The following is a 21478-nucleotide window of genomic DNA, read 5'->3' on the forward strand; positions in this document are numbered from 1 at the left end:
CTCCCAGCGTAGCGCAGATGTAAAAGGCCACACAGCTGACGTGAAGCACCCATAACAGAGAGAAGGCCATTGGCCTCCGGGAGTGGAATCCAATCGGCCTCGCTGAGTTCTCACTCTGGGAAGTTTCTGCCTCTCCTGTGTTGTTTTTATCTCCCAGACCCGTGGGAGCTAAAGGCTGCTGAATGTGGATTAGGGCGCACTGCCCTGCTCCCCGCCCGCTGTGCCTCTTGGTTTAACGTGACAGTTTCAGAACAACAAAGCCCTTTCTTCCCTCGCTGCCAGCAACAGCGTGCTTGGGGCTGCCAAGCTGCACCCCGGGGCCCCGCAGGCACGCTGGATCTGGGCTGTTGTAAAGCCCCACTGACCAGTACACGCCCTGCCTGTGCTCTTCAAAAGCCAGCAAGGGTCGACCATTTGGACCATTAGAAATGGTTGGACATGGCCCCGTGCGGTGGCTCACGCATGTAATCCCAGCACTTTGGGAGGCCGAGGTGGGCAGATCACTTGAGGTCAGAAGTTCAAGGCCAGCCTGGCCAACATGGTGAAACCTGTCTCTACTAAAAATACAAAAATTAGCCAGGTGTGGTAGCGGGCATCTGTAGTCCCAGCTACTCAGGTAGCTGAGGCAGAAGAATTGCTTGAACCCAGGAGGCTGAGGTTTTAGTGAGCTGAGATGGCACCACTGCACTCCAGCCCAAGCGACAGAGTGGGACTCTGTCCCTACCCCACCCCCACCAAAAAAAAGAAAGAAATGGATGGCCGGGCTACTCCGGCACACTGCCTGTAGGGTCGTCCTGCTCTGTAAGGGGCAGTACGTAAAAAAGAAAGAAAGAATGTTTTTAACTGGATGGACAGCCCTCGACTTTCTGTTTCTGTCTTTGCATTGGCAGACGTTTCCTTCAGGGTCCACTCAACCCCAGGTTCTTAGGGCTCAGCCAAGGGACAGAAGCCTGTCTGCCACCCAGCGGGACACAAGTCCGGGGAGGACGTGAATACACGGAGAAGGCGCCAGTTTCCTCCTCCTGCCTCATGTCCAGGCTCGTCAGAGACAGGATCGTGACTGTTTTTGTTTTTGCAAAGTCCCATTGTCCTGCATTTCACTCAGCGTTCAGGACGTGCTGCGCTGCCGCCCGCGCCACAACAAAGCCTTTCTCTTACAAAACAGCCGTCCTCTTGTGGGAGCACAAGGTCAAGGTAGCCACATAGCATCCGTTTCTCTAAAAGAGAATGTGTAAGCCCGAGTGTTGAAAGTTTTAAGAGAGTCTTCAGCTGGGTGCGGTGGCTCAAGCCTGTAATCCCAGCACTTTGGGAGGCCGAGGCGGGTGGATCACGAGGTCGAGAGATCGAGACCATCCTGGTCAACATGGTGAAACCCCATCTCTACTAAAAATACAAAAAACTAGCTGGGCGTGGTGGCGCGTGCCTGTAATCCCAGCTACTTAGGAGGCTGAGGCAGGAGAATTGCCTGAGCCCAGGAGGCGGAGGTTGCAGTGAGCCGAGATCGCGCCATTGCACTCCAGCCTGGGTAACAAGAGCGAAACTCCGTCTCAAATTAAAAAAAAAAAAAAAAGAGAGTCTTCAAAGAATAGTGGATTATTTGGTTGGTTTCTTCATCTGGGTGTCCTTCTCCGTCTATAGTAAGATATGGTGATGAATGCACGTGTCCATTCCGGCCCTTTCCAGCAGGGGCCATGTGGTGGGCACACAGGATAGCCTCCTTAATAGACAGCAGCAGAGGCTCCAGAGGGCAGGGATGTGCCCACACTCCCAGCGCCAGAGGCTGGACCTGGCCTCAGCCCCCAGCACACAGTGGTGTGCTCCTCTGGCACCAGCATTCCCTCTCTTGGAGCCCAGATCCTGGTTAAGGCCAGGTCAGGGCCTGCCCCCTGGTTTGAGGGACCTGAGAACTGGGTGGGTAGCGGGGCCTCTGTCTTCTTCCTCCAGGGCCATACATAGCTCATGAGATCTTCAGAGCTGGGGCAGCATGGGGTGTTCATTCAATCCCAAGCAGGCCAAGCCACCTTTTTTTATCTTTTCTGAGACAGAGTGTTACTCTTGTCACCGAGGCTGGAATGTAATGGTGCGATCTTGACTCACTGCAGACTCCGCATCCCAGCTGCAAGCGATTGTCCTGCCTCAGCCTCCCAAGTAGCCAGGACTATAGGTCATGCCACCACAGCTGCCTAATGTTTTGTTTATTTACTTATTTGTTTTAGAGGCAGGGTCTCACTATGTTGCCCAGGCTGGTCTCAAACTCCTGGGCTCAAGCGATCTGCCTGCCTCAGTCTCCCAAAGTGCTGAGATGATAGGCGTGAGCCACCATGCCTGGCCAGGCCATCTTCTGCTGCCTGCAGAGACCTCTTCCAGGATGAAAATTAGAAGCTTTACCTCCCGGATGTTTGCCCCCCGCTCCTCCCTAGGTTTCCAGAACTACTGAGAAGATGAAGGTGGACCTAGAGCAGCATCTGGCCCGGCTCAGTGAGATCCTTGCCGCCCGGGGCGATTACATGCAGACTCTGAAGTTCATACAGCAGATGGCAGGCAGCGTGGTTGCTCAGCTCTCAGGACTGCCCATGTGGAGGGAGGTCACCATGGAGCTGGCCAAGCTGTCCGACCAGACTGGCTACGTGGAGTACTACAGGTGAGGGGCCGGTGGGAGGCAGGGGGAGGGACTGCAGTGTGACATCAGCTTCATTCATCCAAACCTGCATGTTGAGCTCCAGGTGGAGACAGAGTCTCGCTCTGTCGCCCAGGCTGGAGTGCAGTGGTGCGATCTCAGCTCACGGCAACCTCCACCTCCCAGATTCAAGTGATTCTCCCTCCTCGGCCTCCCAAGTAGCTAGGACTACAGGCACATGCCACCACGCCCAGCTAATTTTTGTATTTTTTTTTTTTTTTTTTGAGGCGGAGTTTCGCTCTTGTTACCCAGGCTGGAGTGCAATGGTGCGATCTCGGCTCACCGCAACCTCCGCCTCCTGGGTTCAGGCAATTCTCCTGCCTCAGCCTCCTGAGTAGCTGGGATTACAGGCATGAGCCACCATGCCCAGCTAATTTTTTGTATTTTTAGTAGAGACGGGGTTTCACCATGTTGACCAGGATGGTCTCGATCTCTTGACCTCGTGACCCACCCGCCTCGGCCTCCCAAAGTGCTGGGATTACAGGCTTGAGCCACCGCGCCCGGCTAATTTTTGTATTTTTAGTAAAGACGGAGTTTCACCACGTTGGCCAGGCTTGTCTTGAGCTCCTGGCCTCAAGTGATCCACCCGCCTCATCCTCCCAAAGTGTTGGGATTACAGGTGTGAGCCACCACACCCAACCCACCAGAATGTCTTGATAAGCCATTGGCTGAAATCAGAAGAACACGGGAGCTTGCAGGGGCCACGTGGTGTGTATGCAGGATAGCCTCCTTAACAGACAGGCAGCAGAGGCTACAGAGGGCAGGAATGTGCCCAAGCTCCCCATGCCAAAGGCTGGACCTGGCCTCGGCCTCCAGCACACAGTGGGGTGCTTCTCTGGGACCAGCAGTCTTCGTGGCTAGTGCTGGGTGAAACGCCACAAGCTTTATAGGTTCCTCAGTTACCAGATTTATGGGGCAGGATTTCTCATACCACAGACTCAGCCACGAGTACAGGGGGTTGGGGAGATGGTGACCTCTTTGCCTACATAGTGCCCAGCCAAGGGTGCTAAGAAGTTTCCATCAGGGGAGGATCTGACCTGCAAGTCACTGTGCTCCTGGGGTCTGGGCCTAGCGTGGAGGAGGCACAGGGAGGAATGAGGTCATGCCCCCAGACTCACTTATTTTTTAAGACAGCGTCTCACTCTGTCACCCGGGCTGGAGTGCAGTGGTATGGTCATGGCTCACTGCTTTCCCACCTCAGCCCCTGAGTAGCTGAGACTGCAGACACACAACTACGCCTGGCTACTTTTAAAAAAATGATTTTAGAAACAGGGGTCTTGCTTTGTTGGCCCAGCTGGTTTCAGACTCCTGGCCTCAAGCAGTCCTCCCACCTCGGCCTCCCAGAGTGCTGGGATTACAGGCGTAAGCCACTGTGCCCAGACCAGCCTCACTTACGTAGAATCAGAGTGATGGGGGCTGAGGGACACGAGCCTCACGTGGGTGTATAAACTCATACCTTCGTCATCTGACCTCTGGGGCTTTGTTTACCTCTCCCCTGCCTTCGCAATCGCCAAACCCCAGCCCAGGCAAAGACACTGGACGCGATCGGCGGAGCAGGGACCTGCTGCCCCTCCCCAGGTGCTGGGTCCAGTGAAGGTCACTCTGGGGAGAGCCCGGGAAGGAGGCAGCAGCCCCGGCCTTTGGATGGGGGCTCCTGGCTGAATAGCGTCGTGGGCTCGTGTTCCCAGGGCCCAGGCCTAGCGTGAAGGAGGCACGCGGGCAGTGGATGAATGAGTCATGAGGAGCGAGGATCAGCTCTTTGGATCCTCCCCGCTCCCTCCATTTGTTGGCTTCTCTTCAAGCCATTGACGAAAGTCAGAGCCCTTAGCTTAGGGTTGCACAAGTTACTCCTGTTTTCCGGATTTGTGTTCCCTTGTGTCATAAAGCCCCTCCCCAAGAGGTCACTGCTGGACTGAGTCCAGGGGCCTCTCCCCTTCCCAAAAATAGGAGATGTCAGGTCCCTGAGCAGAGGGAGCTCATGAAGTCCCCAGCTCTGAGGGTCCTCCCTGCACCTTGCCTCCCCATCCCATCCATCCCCTGCGTCTCCGCCACGTCCTGGATGCTCTGGATTGAGGGGAGCTTGGTCCCACTCCCCAGAAGGTGGATGCTCATGGGCAAAAGTGCCTTCCCCCCAAGGGACAGAAGGACACTGCCAGGTCTCAGGGTGGCCTGTGACCTCCTGTGGACCCAAAACAGGGGTATCCGATGAGTCTCCTGACACGTGGGCCATTCATTGCCTGAGCCTTTGGAATCTTATGTCAGGCAGGGGCGGGGGTACAAAGGTGTCCGTTCTGACCTTGCTGAGCACATCTAGCAGAGGACTGTGTACATTTAAGGGCCTCATGTGGGCGTTTTGATAATGGCACTCAGGGAATAAGTTGGAATTTACATGTCAGAGGCGGCTTATGGTTAAGGCGATTTTATTAAAATAGTGGAAAGATGGTGCCAAGTGCATGTCAGCTATTTCAGCACGGGTGATTGACAGGATCCCCTGTGAGCCCATCCCCTGCTCCCCACTCCTTATTGAGGTTGAGGCAGAAGAGATTTGGCCGGGTGCGGTGGCTCACGCGTGTAATCCCAGCACTGTGGGAGGCTGAGGCGGGCAGATCACCTGAGGCCAGGCATTCAAGACCAGCCTGGGCAACATGGAGAAACCCCATTTCTACTAAAAATGCAAAAATTAGCTGGTGTGATGGTTCATGCCTGTAGTCCCAGCCACTCTGGAGGCTGAGGCAGGAGAATCGCTTGAACCCCGGAGGCAGAGGCTGCAGTGAGCTAAGATTGCACCACTGCACTCCAGCCAGGGCAACAGAGTGAGACTATGTCTTTAAAAAAAAACCCAGCAGAGGTCTAGTCCAGGGTTGGCACCTATGGCTCCTGAATGTCAGTGATGTTCTGCCCCTTCCCTCATCTTTGCTTCCATCTGAGGCTACTCCCCTCACCTCAGCTGCTCTGGAACAAAAGCCCTCCCCAGAAGAGCCCCCGTCTTTGCTTTTGGGATGGTCCTTAAGCATAGCCGTGCAGCAAAGCAAATATTTCCCGGCACTTTTGTGCAAGGCCGGGTGAAGTATTAGAGGAGGTAAACCGCCAAGAGCCTCCTCTCTTTGGGAGGCTACAGTTGGGGGAGAGGGAGCCGGGGCGGGAGTGGCCCTGGCAGGCAGAGCCGAGTTCTGGGTTAGGAATACATCCCCTAGCCCTCGCCCGGCTCCTCTGGGAAAACACATCTGCCTAGAGGAGCTGTTTCCAGGAACCCCTGACAGCAGGAGGCGTGGAGGCAGGGAAGATGCATTTGGTGAATCACAGCCGCAGAGAGTGGGTGAGAGGCACCCCTAACTGGATTTGCTGCTGCTCTGCAGTGCAGAGGCAAGTGGTGAGAAGAAATCTTTAAGTGTGAAACATGAAGTGAGTGTTTTGAGAGGTGTCCTGTGGCTGGCTGTGTCCCTTGCAGCAAGCTTGATGTAGGCAATGTCGAATTCCTGGGCCAGGCTCTCCCCACCATGGCCTTGGTTTTCCAATCTGTAGAATGGGATCCTGGCTGGGCCTCGTGGCTCACGCCTATGATCCCAGCACATTGGGAGGCTGAGGCAGGAAGATCTCTTGAGTCCAGGAGTTTGAGACCAGCCTGGGTAACATAGAGAGACCCAGTCTTGAGAGAGAGAGACAGAGAAAGAGAGAGAGAGAGAGAGAGAGAGAGAGAGAGAGAGAGAGAGAGAGTGTGTGTGTGTGTGTGTGTGTGTGTGTGTGTGTGTGTTCTCTTGAGTCCAGGAGTTTGAGACCAGCCTGGGTAACATAGAGAGACCCGGTATTGAGAGAGAGAGAGAGAGAGAGAGAGAGAGAGAGAGAGAGTGTGTGTGTGTGTGTGTAAAAATAAGAATGTGACCCAAACACTAGATGGTTTGCAAGGTTCCTTCCAGCTCTGAGCTGAGTCTGAGGAAACTGACTTCTCGGTGGCAGCAGGCTCTGCCCACTCCCCAAAGCCCCCGGCTCCATTCCTGGGAACCCAGAGGCCTAGTGTGAGCTGCCCCTGCTCTGTGCAGGGACAAGGACTTTGATTATCCGCTTTTGTTGGCAGCGAGCCTCGATTTGGGGAGTCAGAAAGAACCTCGCTTGGCTGCCAGGGCCTCCAGCTTGCTCCCTCCCCTCGCTCCCTCGGAGCCTCTTTGCCACTCTTCGCCAACTCCAGGGCACTCCCTGCCCATGCTGCAAACTCCTTCTTCCCCTTTGTGGTGTCAGTGAAGCAGAGAACCATAGCTGGAGAGGAGGAGGGGTCAGCAAATTGTACTTGGCTCTTGCATCAAGAGAAATTAGATCCAAATACTTCCCTCTTTGGGGGCTGAGAAGCGCCTGTCTTCGTGCCTTTCTTGCTCTGTCCACTCTCCCGCTGGTGCCCAGCGTGGGGCAGAGGGCATGGCTGCCAGAGGAGACCACCGCTGCCTTGTGAGGACCGCCTTGGGGACCTGCGTGGAAGGGAAAGGAATGGCGGCACTTTGTTTGGGGTCTTCTCGGTGCCCTGGGGCTTCGGGTACTTGGATTCTCCAGCCTGGCCCCTGGAGAAGCAGCATGTTAGGGTTATAGCAAAGCAAGCCCATAGACCCCCTCCCCTGCTAAGCCGAGCTTATAACAAAACAGCCTTAAGCCCTGTAAGCAGCGCACCTAGGTTCCGGGATGTGGTCATACTCGGTTCTCAAACCCAACATGTTAACCCAATTAAGCAGAATGTCAGCCCCTAAAAACCAAAATGTGGTTTTTCTTAAAACAGGACCCGGCTACCCGCAAACCCCCTATATAACCCCCATAGTCTGTAAGCCAGGCCGCTGCCTTCACTGCCTGTGGTGAGCCCGCCTGGCAGGTTAAAATCAACCTGCTGAACCTGACCCTGGGGCTGCCTCTCCATCCTTTCGGTCAGCCGTACACAGGAGGGCAGGGCCTTTCAAGCCCCTGGCTGCCTTGTCCCATCAACCTCTGTATTCAGCATGTGCTTAATCCTTACTCTGGCCCTGTGGGATGAGGGGTTCCAGCTCCCTTTACAGACATGGAAACCAAGGTCCCAAGGGGCGAAGTGGCTTACCAAGCCTCCCCGCTGGGGTGTGACTGCCTTTCCCCATCAGCCCAGCCTCGAGGGCAAAAAGGCCAGAGGAAGGAGGGGCTTGGGGGGGTTTGCAGGGCTGTGGGGCTGTAAGTACCCTGACGCGGCCTCCCAGGCTCCACACTGAGCTCTCTGATGGTCAGAAATGAGCCTACTCACCTGGGTATCCCTGCTGCCAAGCTCAGTGCCTGGCACAAATGTTTAAAATGAACCTACAAGCCTTTTGTTACTGTCGTTTTGGGGATGGAGTCTCACTCTTGTCACCCAGGCTGGAGTGTGCAGTGGCGTGATCTCAGCTCACTACAACCTCTGCATCCCAGGTTCAAGCAATTCCCCTGCCTCAGCCTCCTGAGTAGCTGGGATTACAGGCGCGCACCACCACACCTGGCTAATTTTTTTAATTTTTTGTAGAGTTAGGGTTTCACCATATCGGCCAGGCTGGTCTTGAACTCCTGACCTCAGGTGATCCACCCACCTCAGCCTCCCAGAATGCTGGGATTATAGGCGAGAGTCACTGTGTCCAGCCTGAACCCAAAAGTCTTAAGTTATGGATCCCAACCAACGAGGGAGCAAGATGGGAGGTCTTGAGGAGCCAGGCTGTGTTTGTCTGAGAAGCAGACACCTTAGGGGCTGTCTTAGATCTGTGGCTACAAACATGAGAACTTGGCTGGTCTGATGTTGTCTGAGAGTTCTAGAGGCAAAGGGAGGTAGGGTCCTAGGAGACGCCTGCTGGGAGGCTGCAGAAAGACACTTCAAAGCTGCGCTGTCCAGGGTGGCAGCCCCACCACGAATGATCTAATTAAAATTATTAAGCGAAGTTTAAAATGTATTTCTTCAGTTGCACAAGCCGTATTTCAAGTTCTCAGTGACCACCTGTGGTAGTGGCAAAGAGGGTGGACAGCAGGGATTTAGTCCTTCGCTGGGGAAAGTTTTAGCACACCGTGCTGGTTTGGACACTCAGCCTGGAGGTGGAGGCAGGAGTGGGAAGTGACAGCTTTGTCCAGGCAGCAGTGAGGGTGCAGCCCCGGAGCCTTCAGCCTATGCATGCCATGTGCGTGCTGGCTCTGGGCAGTGTGTCGTAGTGAAGCGTCCAGTGGCCCTGGGGCTGCCGTGCAGGCCTCCCAGGTGGGCAACAGGTGAGGAGTTCTGCCCTGCTGCCCCTGACGGGCCCTGGCCCTCTACCCAGGTGGCTCTCCTACCTCCTGCTGTTTATCCTGGACCTGGTCATCTGCCTCATGGCTTGCCTGGGACTGGCCAAGCGCTCCAAGTGTCTCCTGGCCTCGTGAGTATTCCTACCCATGGACTTGGGATAAAGAGCTGGGCGAGATGCCATCATCAGAGAGAGACGAGGGCCTAGCCAGCTCGAGTGCGGGGACAACAGCCAGGCTGCCTGAGGCCACCTTCTGCCCTGTCCTCAGCACTCAGCAGAGGCGGGAGACAGCAGCCACCAGCTCACCATCTGGTCACCAAACAAGCAAGCATTAGGCTTTCCTTCTTCTCTGAGCCTGACTCTGCTGAGCAGCTGAGAAACGTGGGCCCACGCATGAGAGCCTCTGGCCATCTTAGCCAACTCGGCCCCCTTGGCCTGGGCTCTTACACCTGGGTCTTTTTATCCCCAGGGACCTGGGCTCCATGGTCCTCCACTCGGCAGTTAGCAGAGCCCACGTCAAGGCAGGGACTGAGGCTGCCTTTGGATCCACTGCAAGGGCTTGGGGGCCAAGGTGGGCGGGAAGAAGACTGGGAGGAAGGGGACCCCCACCTGCCAATCTTGTCGCCTGCCTGTCTCCTAGGATGCTGTGCTGCGGGGCACTGAGCCTGCTCCTCAGCTGGGCGTCCCTGGCCGCTGATGCCGCTGCGGCAGTGGTGAGTTGGGGAGGGGTGGGGGTGGGTAGTGGGTGGTCTGCCAGGATGCTCTGGGGATGTGTCCTGCCTAGAGCCTCCAAGCAGGGCCAGCTTCCGGTCCCAGCTCCTAACCTAGAATCCCAGAATCTCAGAACCAAAGGCACTTGTGTCATCTGAACCGGCCCCTCTCGTTACTGATGGGTAAACAGGCCCAGAGAAAGGAAGAGGCCTGCCCAGGGGCAGAGCCAGGATGAGGCGTCCATGCTTCACATCCAAAGAGACGCGCTGGCCACCCAGGCACGCTTACGCTTAGGCATGCCTGGGTGACCAGGAGCTTCTCTCTAGGTATGAAGAACCGACCAGGTCTCATGAGGATGGGTAGACGCCCGAGTCTCAGACCCGGGAAGCCCTCCCACACCAGAAGCCACTGCTTTGCCGGCTCTCCAGGCCCTGGGACCGTAGAAGGTGGCGTTTGACTTGCCTTCCATCGTCATGCCCTGGGACTCCCAGGGTTGAAGCACACATGCTGTATGTTTCTGGAAGTGGTGCCTGAAAATGGTTTAAAAAAGGAAAAGGTGGGGGCTTCCTCTGTGGGTACACATGGTCGCTAATGGACCTAAGGCTGGCAGTTAGCCGTGTGCATGAGGCTGTTCATTCGCTCAGCTGACAGCATTTGCTGGGTGGCACTCGATGGTACAAGATGCCTGGGGTGCGGAAGCCAAGAGGACATGATGTTTGCTGTTGACAGAGTTCCAGCCTTTGGAAGCAAGACTTGTGGGCAGATCACTGCAACCCCAGGCTTCAATACAGGGGAGGCGCACTGTGTGTGTGGCGGTGTGGGTGTGTGTGGGTGTGTCTGTGTGCGTCTGTGTTCGTGCACACATGTAATAGACAAAAACACAATTTACCAGGGGAATTCAAGGAAGCTCTCTGATTCAAGGGCCACAGACTAACCCCCAGGACATGCAATCTGTCCTGCCCTTAGCGACCTGGGGCTCGATGGGATAAGATGGGGGTGGCTAGAAGCTCCCTAACCAAACTCACGCCTTGCCCAGTGACTTGGGGGCTGGCCACCAGTTCTGGTCGTGGACACAGTCCCCTCAGGGACTCTGGCACTACCTTCGTCAGCAGCGTGTGCAGAAGGGAGAAGAGGGGGTGTCTCCTGTCTTTGGTCCCTGCCACCCCAGTGCAGTGACCACAGGCCAAGGACTGGTAGAGAAAAGGCCCAGGTCATGTTTGAAAGCTTGAGAAGCTGGGAGGGCTGTAAACAGTGCCACTGCTGGCCAGGGTGACGTGCATCCGCTGCCCAGCCTGCAGCCTCCTCTGGGGCCAGGGACACGTGCAAGGGAGCCGCAGGGAGTGCAGGACAAGCTCCTGCAGGGCACAGTCCCACTTTCTGGGCAGCTCTGCCTTCTGGAGGCAGCCGCCCCTCCCAGTGGGGGGCTCCTCCCTCTCACCAGGCTTCGGTGTTCACAAAAACCAGAGGCCATGTAATTTCCCAGCCAGGCGCCCAGCCAGGGGAGCTGGGGAGAAAGGCCATTTCCCTAATTCCTCTAGTCAGGGCCTTGTGTGCAAAAGGGGGGAACGGGGGGGTTGGAGCTGAATGGGCCTTTGATGGGGCTGGAGATGCTGCTGCATTTTAATAGGAAGCCGGGTGAGGAGGAGCCAGGGGGGCGGGGAGGGCAGCCGGCTGTCCCGGGGTTATTGTGGGGAGCTTTTGTGTGGCGTCGCAATGCCACCCTGCTCTCTGAGGCCTGTTTTGACAGCCGTGGGGCCAGAGGACTGACAAGGCCTCCCCTCACCCCCTCCCCCATGAGGACAGAGCACTGCCCGGAGATCTGCGGGTAAGGCAGGAGAGGAGGGTGGGCAGGACTTGACAGCGGAGCTCCGAGCTTCCAGGCCCTGGGGCCACCCCAGTGTCAGCACTGCCAGCCAGGAGGTGCCTGGGGTGAGGGGCTAGAGCAGCCAGCGATGGTGGGAAGCCCTAGAAGAAGGAAGGGGAAGGAAATGGGTTCAGCTGTGAGGGGGGAGGCAAGGGCTGTCACAAGTGCCTTGGCCACCGAGCACGGAACAGAGAGTTCCGGGGGACTGCTCCAGCCGAGGGGCAGCCAGGCCTTTCCCTGAGTCAGAGGGTAGGAGTGTGGCCTCTGGAGCCACCCTGCCCGTGCCCACATCCTCCCTTCCCCCCTTCCCGGCAGTGGAACCCTGAGAAAGCTACTGGGGCTCTCTGTGCCTCAGTTTCCTCCTAGGCAAGTAGGGAAGATAGCAAGACTTACCTCAAAGGGCTGTTGGTAGGAAAAGGTGAGTGGGTTAATCCTGGGCGGCACACAGAAAATGTCCAGTAAACAGTGGCCACCGCTGGTTTCCTGTGTATTCAGCATCATCATGGTAGGGTCACGGGGGCTGCTTCAGGCCCTCACCTCTGTTCTCAGGAGCTGCCTGCAGGCTCAGCCATCACCTGGGCTGGTTACCGGGCAGCCTCTCCTACCTGCTCCAGCTGTGTTCAGTGCTTTCTTCCTGTCCCCTCCTGCCGCCTTCATCACCGTGGCTTGAGTGATGCACACGTGTGTTGTTTTCACGCTGCTGATAAAGACATACCCAAGACTGCGCAATTTACAAAAGAAAGAGCTTTAAGAGGACTTCCAGTTCCACATGGCCAGGGCAGCCTCACCATCGTGGCGGAAGACAAGGAGGAACAAGTCACGTCTTACATGGATGGCAGCAGGCAAAGAGAGAACTTGTGCAGAGAAACTCCCATTTTAAAAACCACCAGATTGACCAGGCACGGTGGCTCCCACCTGTCATCTGAGCACTTTGGGAGGCCCAGCGGGGTGGATCATCTGACGGTCAGGAGGTCAACACCAGCCTGATCAATGAGGGAACCTCCTCTCTACTAAAAATATAAAATTAGCCAGGCATAGTGGAGCATGCCTGCAGTCTCAGCTACTCAGGAGTTGGAGGTTGCCGTGAGCCGAGATCACACTACTGCCCTCCAGCCTGGGCAACAGAGCAAGACTCTGTCTCAAAAAAAAAAAAAAAAAAAAACCATCAGAGCTTGTGAGACTTACTGTCACAAGACAGTGTGGGAAAGACTTTCCCCGATGATTCAGCTACCTCCCACCAGATCCCTCCCACAACACGTGGGAATTCAAGATGAGATTTGGGTGGGGACACAGCCAACCCATACCAGCATGCACACACACACAACTGCATATCACACATGTGATGCACACACACACAACTGCATATCACACATGTGATGCACACACACAACTGCATATCATACATGTGATGCACAAACACACTGCTGCTTGTCTTCACAGGGGAGTTGACTCCTTGCTGAGTCCCACACTCCAAGCCATCCTATGCACCTGCCCCAGGGATGGAGGCTCCAGCGGGGCTGAGGGGCGTGAAGAACAGGCCTGGCCTGGGAGGGGACGGAGGGAGGCAGGAAGACGATGTCACTGTGGAGCCTTGGACCAGGGCTTCCTGTCCCTCTCCTTTCTTGGTTCTCAAACTTCTTGGGGTGACCCAAACTGAGATGGTGCCCTCACTTTTAGTTTCCCAAGCCTTCCCCATCCTCCACTTGGGCCCGGCTGCCCTCTCTCTGCCACTCCAGCCGGGGGGTGGAGGCACAGCACCAGGCCTGCTGGCACTGCAGCTCTGATAGGTAATAATAGGCCAGGTTGATGTATTATGAATGCTAGTGGTTTGTATAAAGCATTTCTCCCAGGGTCTTAAGTGCATTTAAGTGCGTGCTTGTGTGTGTGTGTGTGTGTGTGTGTGTGTGTCCCTGCATGCATGCACATGGGGCTCTGGGGAAGCTCTGTCTCTAGAGGGGTATGTTATTCCCCACCCTCACTATACACACATTTTCTAGACTGTAAGTGCCGTGATGCACTTACCTCTAGGTGTTAGAACCCTGCACAGCACCGAGTAAGTGTTCCATAAATGTCTATCAACTTAACAAGTGGGTGAGTGATGCTCCATCGTGGACCCCAGAGGCAGTGGCTCCTGAAGGAGGATGGGGCCACCGGCAGAACAGGGCACTCAGAGGGGTCCCCTGCCCAGGGAGCATGCTCCAGAAAAAGGGGAGACCCCTAGGAACAGGCCAGGGGACCGGAGCTCTCCCTGGCTGCTCTGAAAGGCAGAGGCCCCCCTTTATTCAGTCCCCAGAGCACCCCGGGCCAGATCTGGGGTGGGCCTGGCTTGGAGGCCGTGTCCTTGCTGCCGCCTCTCCTGGGGCCCGTGTCTATTCCCACCCTGCTGCATGGGCCTTAGCAATCACCTAGCCAGGCCGTGCTACGGGCCAGCTCCTCCAGCTCGTAAGTGGCAGCCGCATCTCAGCCCCATCTCAGCCCGGTGCCCTTGCCACCCCGTGTCTTGGCAGGTGAAGGCCTGCACCCAAGGCTCACACATGCTTCAGCACCAACCTTAGTCTTTAAAAAGAGTTCAAGTCAGGCGCGGTGGCTCAAGCCTGTAATCTCCGCACTTTGGGAGGCTGAGGCGGGTGGATCACGAGGTCAAGAGATCGAGACCATCCTGGTCAACATGATGAAACCCCGTCTCTACTAAAAATACAAAAAAATTAGCTGGGCATGGTGGCGGGTGCCTGTAATCCCAGCTACTCAGGAGGCTGAGGCAGGAGAATTGCCTGAACCCAGGAGGCAGAGGTTGCGGTGAGCCGAGATCGCGCCATTGCACTCCAGCCTGGGTAACAAGAGCGAAACTCCGTCTCAAAAAAAAAAAGAGTTCAGGGGCGCCTTCCTAGATCGCCCACCAGTGCCTGTGGGATTTGATGGTAGCAAGACAAAACATTAAAGCAGACATGAGCAAATGGGGCCATGGTGTGATGAACTCCCTTACACACAACCTGCAGCTGCCCTGGGGCCCAGGATGCTGGCCCACAGGGTCTGTCCCAGAAGAGGCGTTAGGAAGTAAGAGAAACCGTTAGCATGCTCTTTGCCCCAGTCGCTTTTCTGAACACTACGGGCATTGGGTGAACAGCATCATCCCCATGTCACAGATGAGGTAGCTGGGGCACAGGAAAAATAAATAACTTGTCCAAGGTAACAGCTAGGAAGGGCCAGGATGCTGGCCCACAGGGTCTGTCCCAGAAGAGGCGTTAGGAAGTAAGAGAAACCGTTAGCATGCTCTTTGCCCCAGTCGCTTTTCTGAACACTACGGGCATTGGGTGAACAGCATCATCCCCATGTCACAGATGAGGTAGCTGGGGCACAGGAAAAATAAATAACTTGTCCAAGGTAACAGCTAGGAAGGGGCAGAGCCAGGTTGGAACCCAGGAGGCTGGCTCCAGACTCTGCTCTTTGCCATCTGGAAGGGAACTCGAGGGGCTGGGGTGCTGGGCTCCTGGCTCCTCTCAGGGACCCGATGTCCTGGTGTCTGACTTTCTTCCACCCTGTCCCTCTCTCCCTGACTCAGGGCACCAGTGACTTCTGTGTGGCTCCTGACACCTTCATCCTAAACATCACGGAGGGTCAGATCAGCACAGGTAACACTCTCGGGCCACTACTGTGGATGCGTGGGTGGCTGGGCGGTGTGCCCCTACCTACCTCTTTCAACCCTGTAGCCATCCAACCCCTCGTCAGCCCTGAACTTCAAGTCCAGCTCATGCTCTGGGCCATTTCCTAGAAAATGCCTCCCTTGGGAGCTTGGGGACAGGGAGGGAGGTCTGCTTGGCCGCCAAGGATGTTAGAGATCTCATCTGATCATTTGTGAGCTGCCTAACGCCATGCTGTTGACCTGCAGAGGTGACTCGCTACTACCTGTATTGTAGCCAGAGTGGAAGCAGCCCCTTCCAGCAGGTATGGCCCCTCACCCTGCCCTCAAGCCGCTCCATCAGCTCGTTCCCTTTTGACCCTAAGCCCTACCACTCAGCAGGACAGCGGAGGTGGTGGGACCTTCCCTACTTCACCGTGGTCCTCTCCTTAGCTGCTTCTGTGAAGGGGACCGTGCTCTTGGTCATGGGTTCTGGATCGGTGGTTAACGTGTACGCAGCTCCGTGGGGAGCTGGTTCCCATGCAGATGCCATACAGGAGCTCTGGGGTGGGGCCGAGATTCTGCGCTTGTCACAAGCTCCCAGGCAAGGCCAGGGCTGCTGGTCCGAGGACCACATCTGAGCTGCAAGCCGGGAGAAGACTGTGCAACTCTCAAGAAGCCAGAGGGATGGGGGGAGCTTTCCTGCAAGTGTGTGCAACTCTTAAGAAGCCAGAGGGATGGGGGAAGGCTTCCTGCAAGTGGAAGGGCCTGTGCAGCTGTAGCCAAGTGAGAGGGACAGGAGCACAGGCCGCTAGGCCGCCCGTGGGGCTCCTGGGAGATGGAGCCTCACTGCGGGGCTGTGTCTCTCCTGGCGCAGACACTGACCACCTTCCAGCGCGCGCTCACCACCATGCAGATTCAAATCGAAGGGCTGCTGCAGTTTGCCGTGCCCCTCTTCCCCACCGCAGAGGTAAGGCAGCTGGGCAGGAACTGGGGAGCCCCAGATGAGCCCTGACCACCCTCTCCCCTGCCCCAGCCCCAGGGCCAGGCTGTGCACAGCTGGCTGCTGGCTCTCTGCGCTCCCTCCCCTTGACTCGGCTCCCTTCCTGGGCTCTAGAGGCCCCTGAGCACAGCTGCTGTGATTTTCTTCGTCAGTTCTCCCCCACAGCCCCTTCGCCTCTCTTTCTCTTCCCACTTCAGAAAGACCTGCTTGCAATCCAGCTCCTGCTGAACTCCTCGGAGTCCAGCCTCCACCAGCTGACTGCCATGTTGGACTGCCGAGGGCTGCACAAGGTGCTGGGGGCCCTGGGGGCACGTGGAGAGGGTGAGGGCACCCAGCAGGCCTCTTCCAGAGAGAAGCCAGTGGAGGCCGAGGAGAGCAATGGCCTGGACCCCGTTCAGGCCCAGGAAGGGAGCTGAAGCCAGACAGTGGGAAGGGAGGGGTGCCTGGCCTCTCTCCAGGGCCTGAGACAGGGAAACTCAGTACAGGGGCCCAGGGGTCAGGGATGGGAGGGTTGGATCTGGTTGGCCCTGGGTCACTGCGGGGGACCCTGACCAATACGAAGGAGGCTGTTCCCCGTTGTCCAGACTCCTGGCCATTTGGTCAACACATCTGTCTCCCTGGGTTGCAAGTGGATGTCAGAGTCATCCCTCCAGGAACTTGGAATATCAGACAGACACAATGATGCAGAGACACATTGGGAGCACGTGACAGCCCCCCACCCCCAAGCAGTGAGCCAGGGTATGGCGACAGCCTTCATATCCCGTATGGATTTCCTCGGCATCATGGCTGTCAGCTCTACGCTTGGACCTGTTCTGTGCCTTTTATATCCAGGATGTCATTGAGTCCTCACTGTTAACACTGTGAAACACATGCTGTTTCCTGGGAAATTTACATATATGTGTGTGGATGGACAGATGCATAGATACAGCTATTCTGTGTGTGTGCTGTGTGGGTGTGCATTTGTGTGTGTGTGTGTGTGTGTGTGTGTGGTGTATGTCTGTAAGTGGGTACATGTGTGTGTGGTATGCATGTGTGGTATATGTGCTGGTGTGTTGTACACACGTGTGTACATATGTGGTATGTGCATGTGTGTGGTCGTGTGTGTGCATAGGGGAAGTGCGTGTGGCAAGCATGCACGCGCGCGCGCGCACGTGTGTGTGTGTGTGTAAAGTGGCTTACCGAAGAGTCCTTAGCTGGCACCTCAGGGGCTTGCGTTTGTAGATCCTGGTAGTCTGACCTCAGAGCTAAGAACGTGGCAGGCACCCCCGTCTCTTCTCTCCTTCCCCTTCTGCATCTAATCCCCAGCAAGTCTTGGCAGCTGTCCTCTCAGCTGTACCCTGAATCCATTTTTCTCTCTCCCTGGCTTCCACCATGGTCAGGTCCTGCTCCTGCAGCAGACAGTGGCCTCCTCCCACTCTCTCTTGCCCCCTCATCACCCGTGAGCTTTCACACTTGCAGCCAGAGCAGTCCTTTTGCAAAATAGACTGGATCACATCCCTTCCATTCCCAAACCCTCCCATGTCTTTCTGACCCTTTTAGAAGTCGGCACTCCTCTCCTGCACGGCAAGGCCCAGCATGGCCCAGCCCCTCCAGCCTCATCTCCTGCCGGCCTGTGTTCCCTCTCTTTCCTGAACAGGCCAAGTCTGCCCCCTCTGCCCGCTCTTTTCAAGGGGTGCTGCTTCTTGCCCTGCTGGCCTCAGCTTCAGCGGCCCCTGTCTCAGTTCCCCACCCTGCAGCCTCATCTGTTCTGTTCAGAGCCAGCTTCTCAGTGCCTAGCACACAGTAGGTGCTCAGCAAATGTTTGCAGAATGAACCCAAGAAGCCTGTTGTGTTAGGCTCCAGAGTGTGGACCCTTAATGGCACTATAAGGTGCTCAGGATGGGAAGCAGCCAGGAGACCCCAGGTCCAGGCTTTGCCCTGACTCCTCACCAGCTGTGTGTCCCTCCTCTTCCTCCAGGACTACCTGGACGCCCTTACCGGCGTCTGCTACGATGGCCTTCAGGGCCTACTCTACCTCGGCCTCTTCTCCCTCCTGGCTGCCCTCGCCTTCTCCATCATGATCTGCGCGGGCCCGAGGGCCTGGAAACACTTCACCACCAGGTGGGTTGCCCAGTGAGGAGACCACCAGCTGTGGGTCTCCTGGGAGGGCAGCAGGCAGGGCGCTCTGCTCTGCACTCGAGCTGACAGCCCAGAACTGAGGGTCATCAGAGGGCCCAGGCGGTCAGCACAGCAGGCTCTCTGACTTCTACAGAAACTTCCCCAAGAGTCCAGACAGACTCTGCAAAGGAGTTTGGTGAGACCCAGAGCAGGAGCTGGGCCCAGGGTGGTGACAACCCTCAGGCCATAGCCTGGCCTCCCTTCTCCTCTCTTCTTACCCGGACTTGCGATCTGGAGTGAGGAAAGTTCCTGGTGCTGGGAGGGGCGCCCCGGGGATACCAAGAAGGATACATGGTGTCACTGTTACCGGGGAACCTGCAGTCCCCTTGACGAGATGGACAGGGACAAGACTGTGTGTAGACACCTCATGGGCAAGAGGACGCAGGGTAGGGAGGACCCACGTGCGCACGGTCAGCATGGTGGGGAGCCCGGAAGAGCTGATCGTGAAGTTGGGAGTGGGCCAGAATGGTCTGCAGGCGGCAGGGCTGGCGACCATGCTTTAGAGGACTCTCAAGGAGGCACGCGTGGCCGGAGAGAGTCCTGGGAGGGAAGGCAGGGAAGCAGGACAGCACCCGGCTGCCTCGGAGCCTCCTTCACCCTTCACAGCTGGCCAACTTCTACCTGTTGTTCTAGAAACAGAGACTACAACGACATTGATGATGATGACCCCTTTAACCCCCAAGCCTGGCGCATGGCGGCCCACAATCCCCTGAGGGGGCAGCTTCACAGCTTCTGCAGCTACAGCAGCGGCCTGGGCAGCCAAACCAGCCTGCAGCCCCCGGCTCAGACCATCTCCAACGCCCCCGTCTCCGAGTACATGTATGGGCTGCACACACTACCCAGACAGCATGTGGGGGCCTACAACACCGGCGGGGAGGGGGAGGAAGGCCCCCCAAGACCGCCCATGGACCCCATTACAGCCACTGGGTGTCTGGAGGGAAGGCCCTGGGGAGCATCTGGTCACCCCTCCACATCCACATGTGCTGGAGGCAGATCCACGGATGTCGGGCAGCAGCCTCTACCACAAGCTGGTGGGACGGTCCCCAGGCCTGAGAAGCTACATGTCTCCAGGCCACGCTGCTCCTAGCTGCTGTTACCCATCAGCCACTTGTCCTCAGGCTTCCCAAGGCACTTATCCATGTCTGCCCACCACACCCCCTCCACTCTATCTGTGGTCCGGTTCCATCCCTCCACTCCCATATGCTCACCCATGGAGCCCTCCTGTAGAAATCTACACACACCCCCACTCCCACGCCGTCCCCTCCTGAGCTCTCCTCTCATCCCTGCAGGAACCAAGCCATGCTCTTTGGTAGGAACCCACGCTACGAGAATGTGCCGCTCATCGGGAGAGCCTCCCCTCCGCCTACGGTAATTAGGGCCCTGGCCCTTCCTTGTCGGGGTAACACATAAACAGAAAACCAGCCAACCCAGTGAATCCTCTCCACAAAGGCAGAAAAGAATAAAACAGTTCTGTTCTTGAGTAAGCACTAAACCAGACCGTCATGGGTATCCCAGGCAGTCCGCTAAGGAGATTGCAAAGACGCAAGAAATCTCACTCCTTCCCCTGGCCGGGTGGCAACATGACACAGCTCACTGCGTACCTGTCATCCAGCAAGATGACTCGATGGCACTGTTTGTCACAGTAGTACACCAAAACCCACTAATTGGGGTGGCCATTCTGGCCAGGTAATTGCCTTTGTTTATTTTTTGAGATGGAATTTCGCTCTGTTGCCCAGGCTGGAGTGCAGTGGTGCAGTATCGGCTTACTGCAACCGGGGTTTCAAGCAGTTCTCCTGCCTCAGCCTCCCAAGTAGGTGGGATTACAGGTGTGCACCACCATGCCCAGCTGATTTTTGGATTTTTAGTAGAGACGGGGTTTCACCATGTTGGCCAGGCTGGTCTTGAACTCCTGACTTAAGTGATCCGCCTACCTCAGCCTCCCAAAGTGCTGGGATTTCAGGCATGAGCCACCGCACCCAGCCAGCTAATTGCCTTTATCCAGAGTAAAAATAAAACTATTTCCATGATAATCAGATAGCTCCAGCTTGGAGCCAGGCCCGCAGGTGAACTGTCCCTGAGGAGAGGAGCTGCTGTCCTCCCGATGTCCTGCTTCCAAGAGATGGCTCCCAGACCTAAGAAACATCCCGATTGTAACACTGGCAAGGCCACAGTCAGCCTTTAAGAGGGTTTGCGCACATCTCAAAAGACAGAAATTATTTACAATGATAAGTTTTCTTTTTTTTTTTTGAGACAGAGTTTCGCTCTTGTTACCCAGGCTGGAGTTCAATGACACGATCCCGGCTCACCGCAACCTCCGCCTCCTGGGTTCAGGCAATTCTCCTGCCTCAGCCTCCTGAGTAGCTGGGATTACAGGCACGTGCCACCATGCCCAGCTAATTTTTTGTATTTTTAGTAGAGACGGGGTTTCACCATGTTGACCAGGATGGTCTCGATCTCCTGACCTCGTGATCCACCCGCCTCGGCCTCCCAAAGTGCTGGGATTACAGGCTTGAGCCACCGCGCCCGGCCTACAATGATAAGTTTTCTAAAGGAAATATTCCAAGAAGAGAGGGGGCCTCTTTTCCTTTTTGCATCAGAGAAAACTAAGGACATGTTTTTCTCTTTAGATGTCTGTTTACCTTAACCCTTAGTCTCCCCAGGGCTGGAGGGTGGGTTGGCTGCGGTGGTGGGTCTGGGAGGGCTGAACCCGGACACAGCCTTCCGCAGTCCATCTCACTTCCCCATTTCCCTAGGACTGTGCCCAAGTGGGGTCTGTGCCTCTTGTCCACCTACCACCTCCAGCCTGCATACCTGAGATGCAGCCTCAGGGGAGGAGCTGAGGGGACGAGGGGACGAGGGGTGGGCAGGTTAAGAAGAAAAGACCCTGCTGTCTCATCACAGAGAAGTATCCAAAGGACACGGAAATACTGACTGAGACAGAGCTGCAGACAGTGAATTGACTGTCAAGGGTCAGGGACACAGACTCCCATGCCAAATGCCTGAGTTCAAATCCCAGCTAATCGCTTATGGTCTCTGTGGCTTTGGACAAGCACTCTGTCTCTCTCTGCCTCAGTTTCCCCAGCTGTCAAATGGATATGGGGATACTAGCACATACTTCATGGGACGGATTCATTGTTATCAAAGCGCACATGTGAAGTACACAGTACATGCCACAGGACAGTGAGCTATTGCTATTTTTTCTTCCACCCCACCT

At 56.2% G+C, this 21478-nt stretch overlaps 1 protein-coding gene across 3 annotated transcripts in view; it reads left to right on the forward strand.

Moving 5' to 3' along the window:
• The window catches only part of TTYH2 (tweety family member 2), a 51285-nt gene that overhangs the window by 22836 nt on the left and 6971 nt on the right, over nucleotides 1-21478 (forward strand). For all 3 annotated transcript variants that reach the window (XM_039476330.2, XM_039476331.2, XM_074388919.1), the window contains exons 4-13: nucleotides 2421-2641; nucleotides 8950-9045; nucleotides 9554-9626; nucleotides 15048-15117; nucleotides 15375-15430; nucleotides 15982-16074; nucleotides 16305-16397; nucleotides 18065-18207; nucleotides 18898-19083; nucleotides 19554-19632. In XM_039476330.2, coding sequence (XP_039332264.2) covers nucleotides 2421-2641; nucleotides 8950-9045; nucleotides 9554-9626; nucleotides 15048-15117; nucleotides 15375-15430; nucleotides 15982-16074; nucleotides 16305-16397; nucleotides 18065-18207; nucleotides 18898-19083; nucleotides 19554-19632 — 1110 coding nt within the window. The remainder of the gene's footprint in view (nucleotides 1-2420; nucleotides 2642-8949; nucleotides 9046-9553; nucleotides 9627-15047; nucleotides 15118-15374; nucleotides 15431-15981; nucleotides 16075-16304; nucleotides 16398-18064; nucleotides 18208-18897; nucleotides 19084-19553; nucleotides 19633-21478) is intronic.

This window comes from Saimiri boliviensis, chromosome 17, assembly GCF_048565385.1.
Source record: "Saimiri boliviensis isolate mSaiBol1 chromosome 17, mSaiBol1.pri, whole genome shotgun sequence".
Classification (NCBI taxonomy): domain Eukaryota; kingdom Metazoa; phylum Chordata; class Mammalia; order Primates; family Cebidae; genus Saimiri; species Saimiri boliviensis.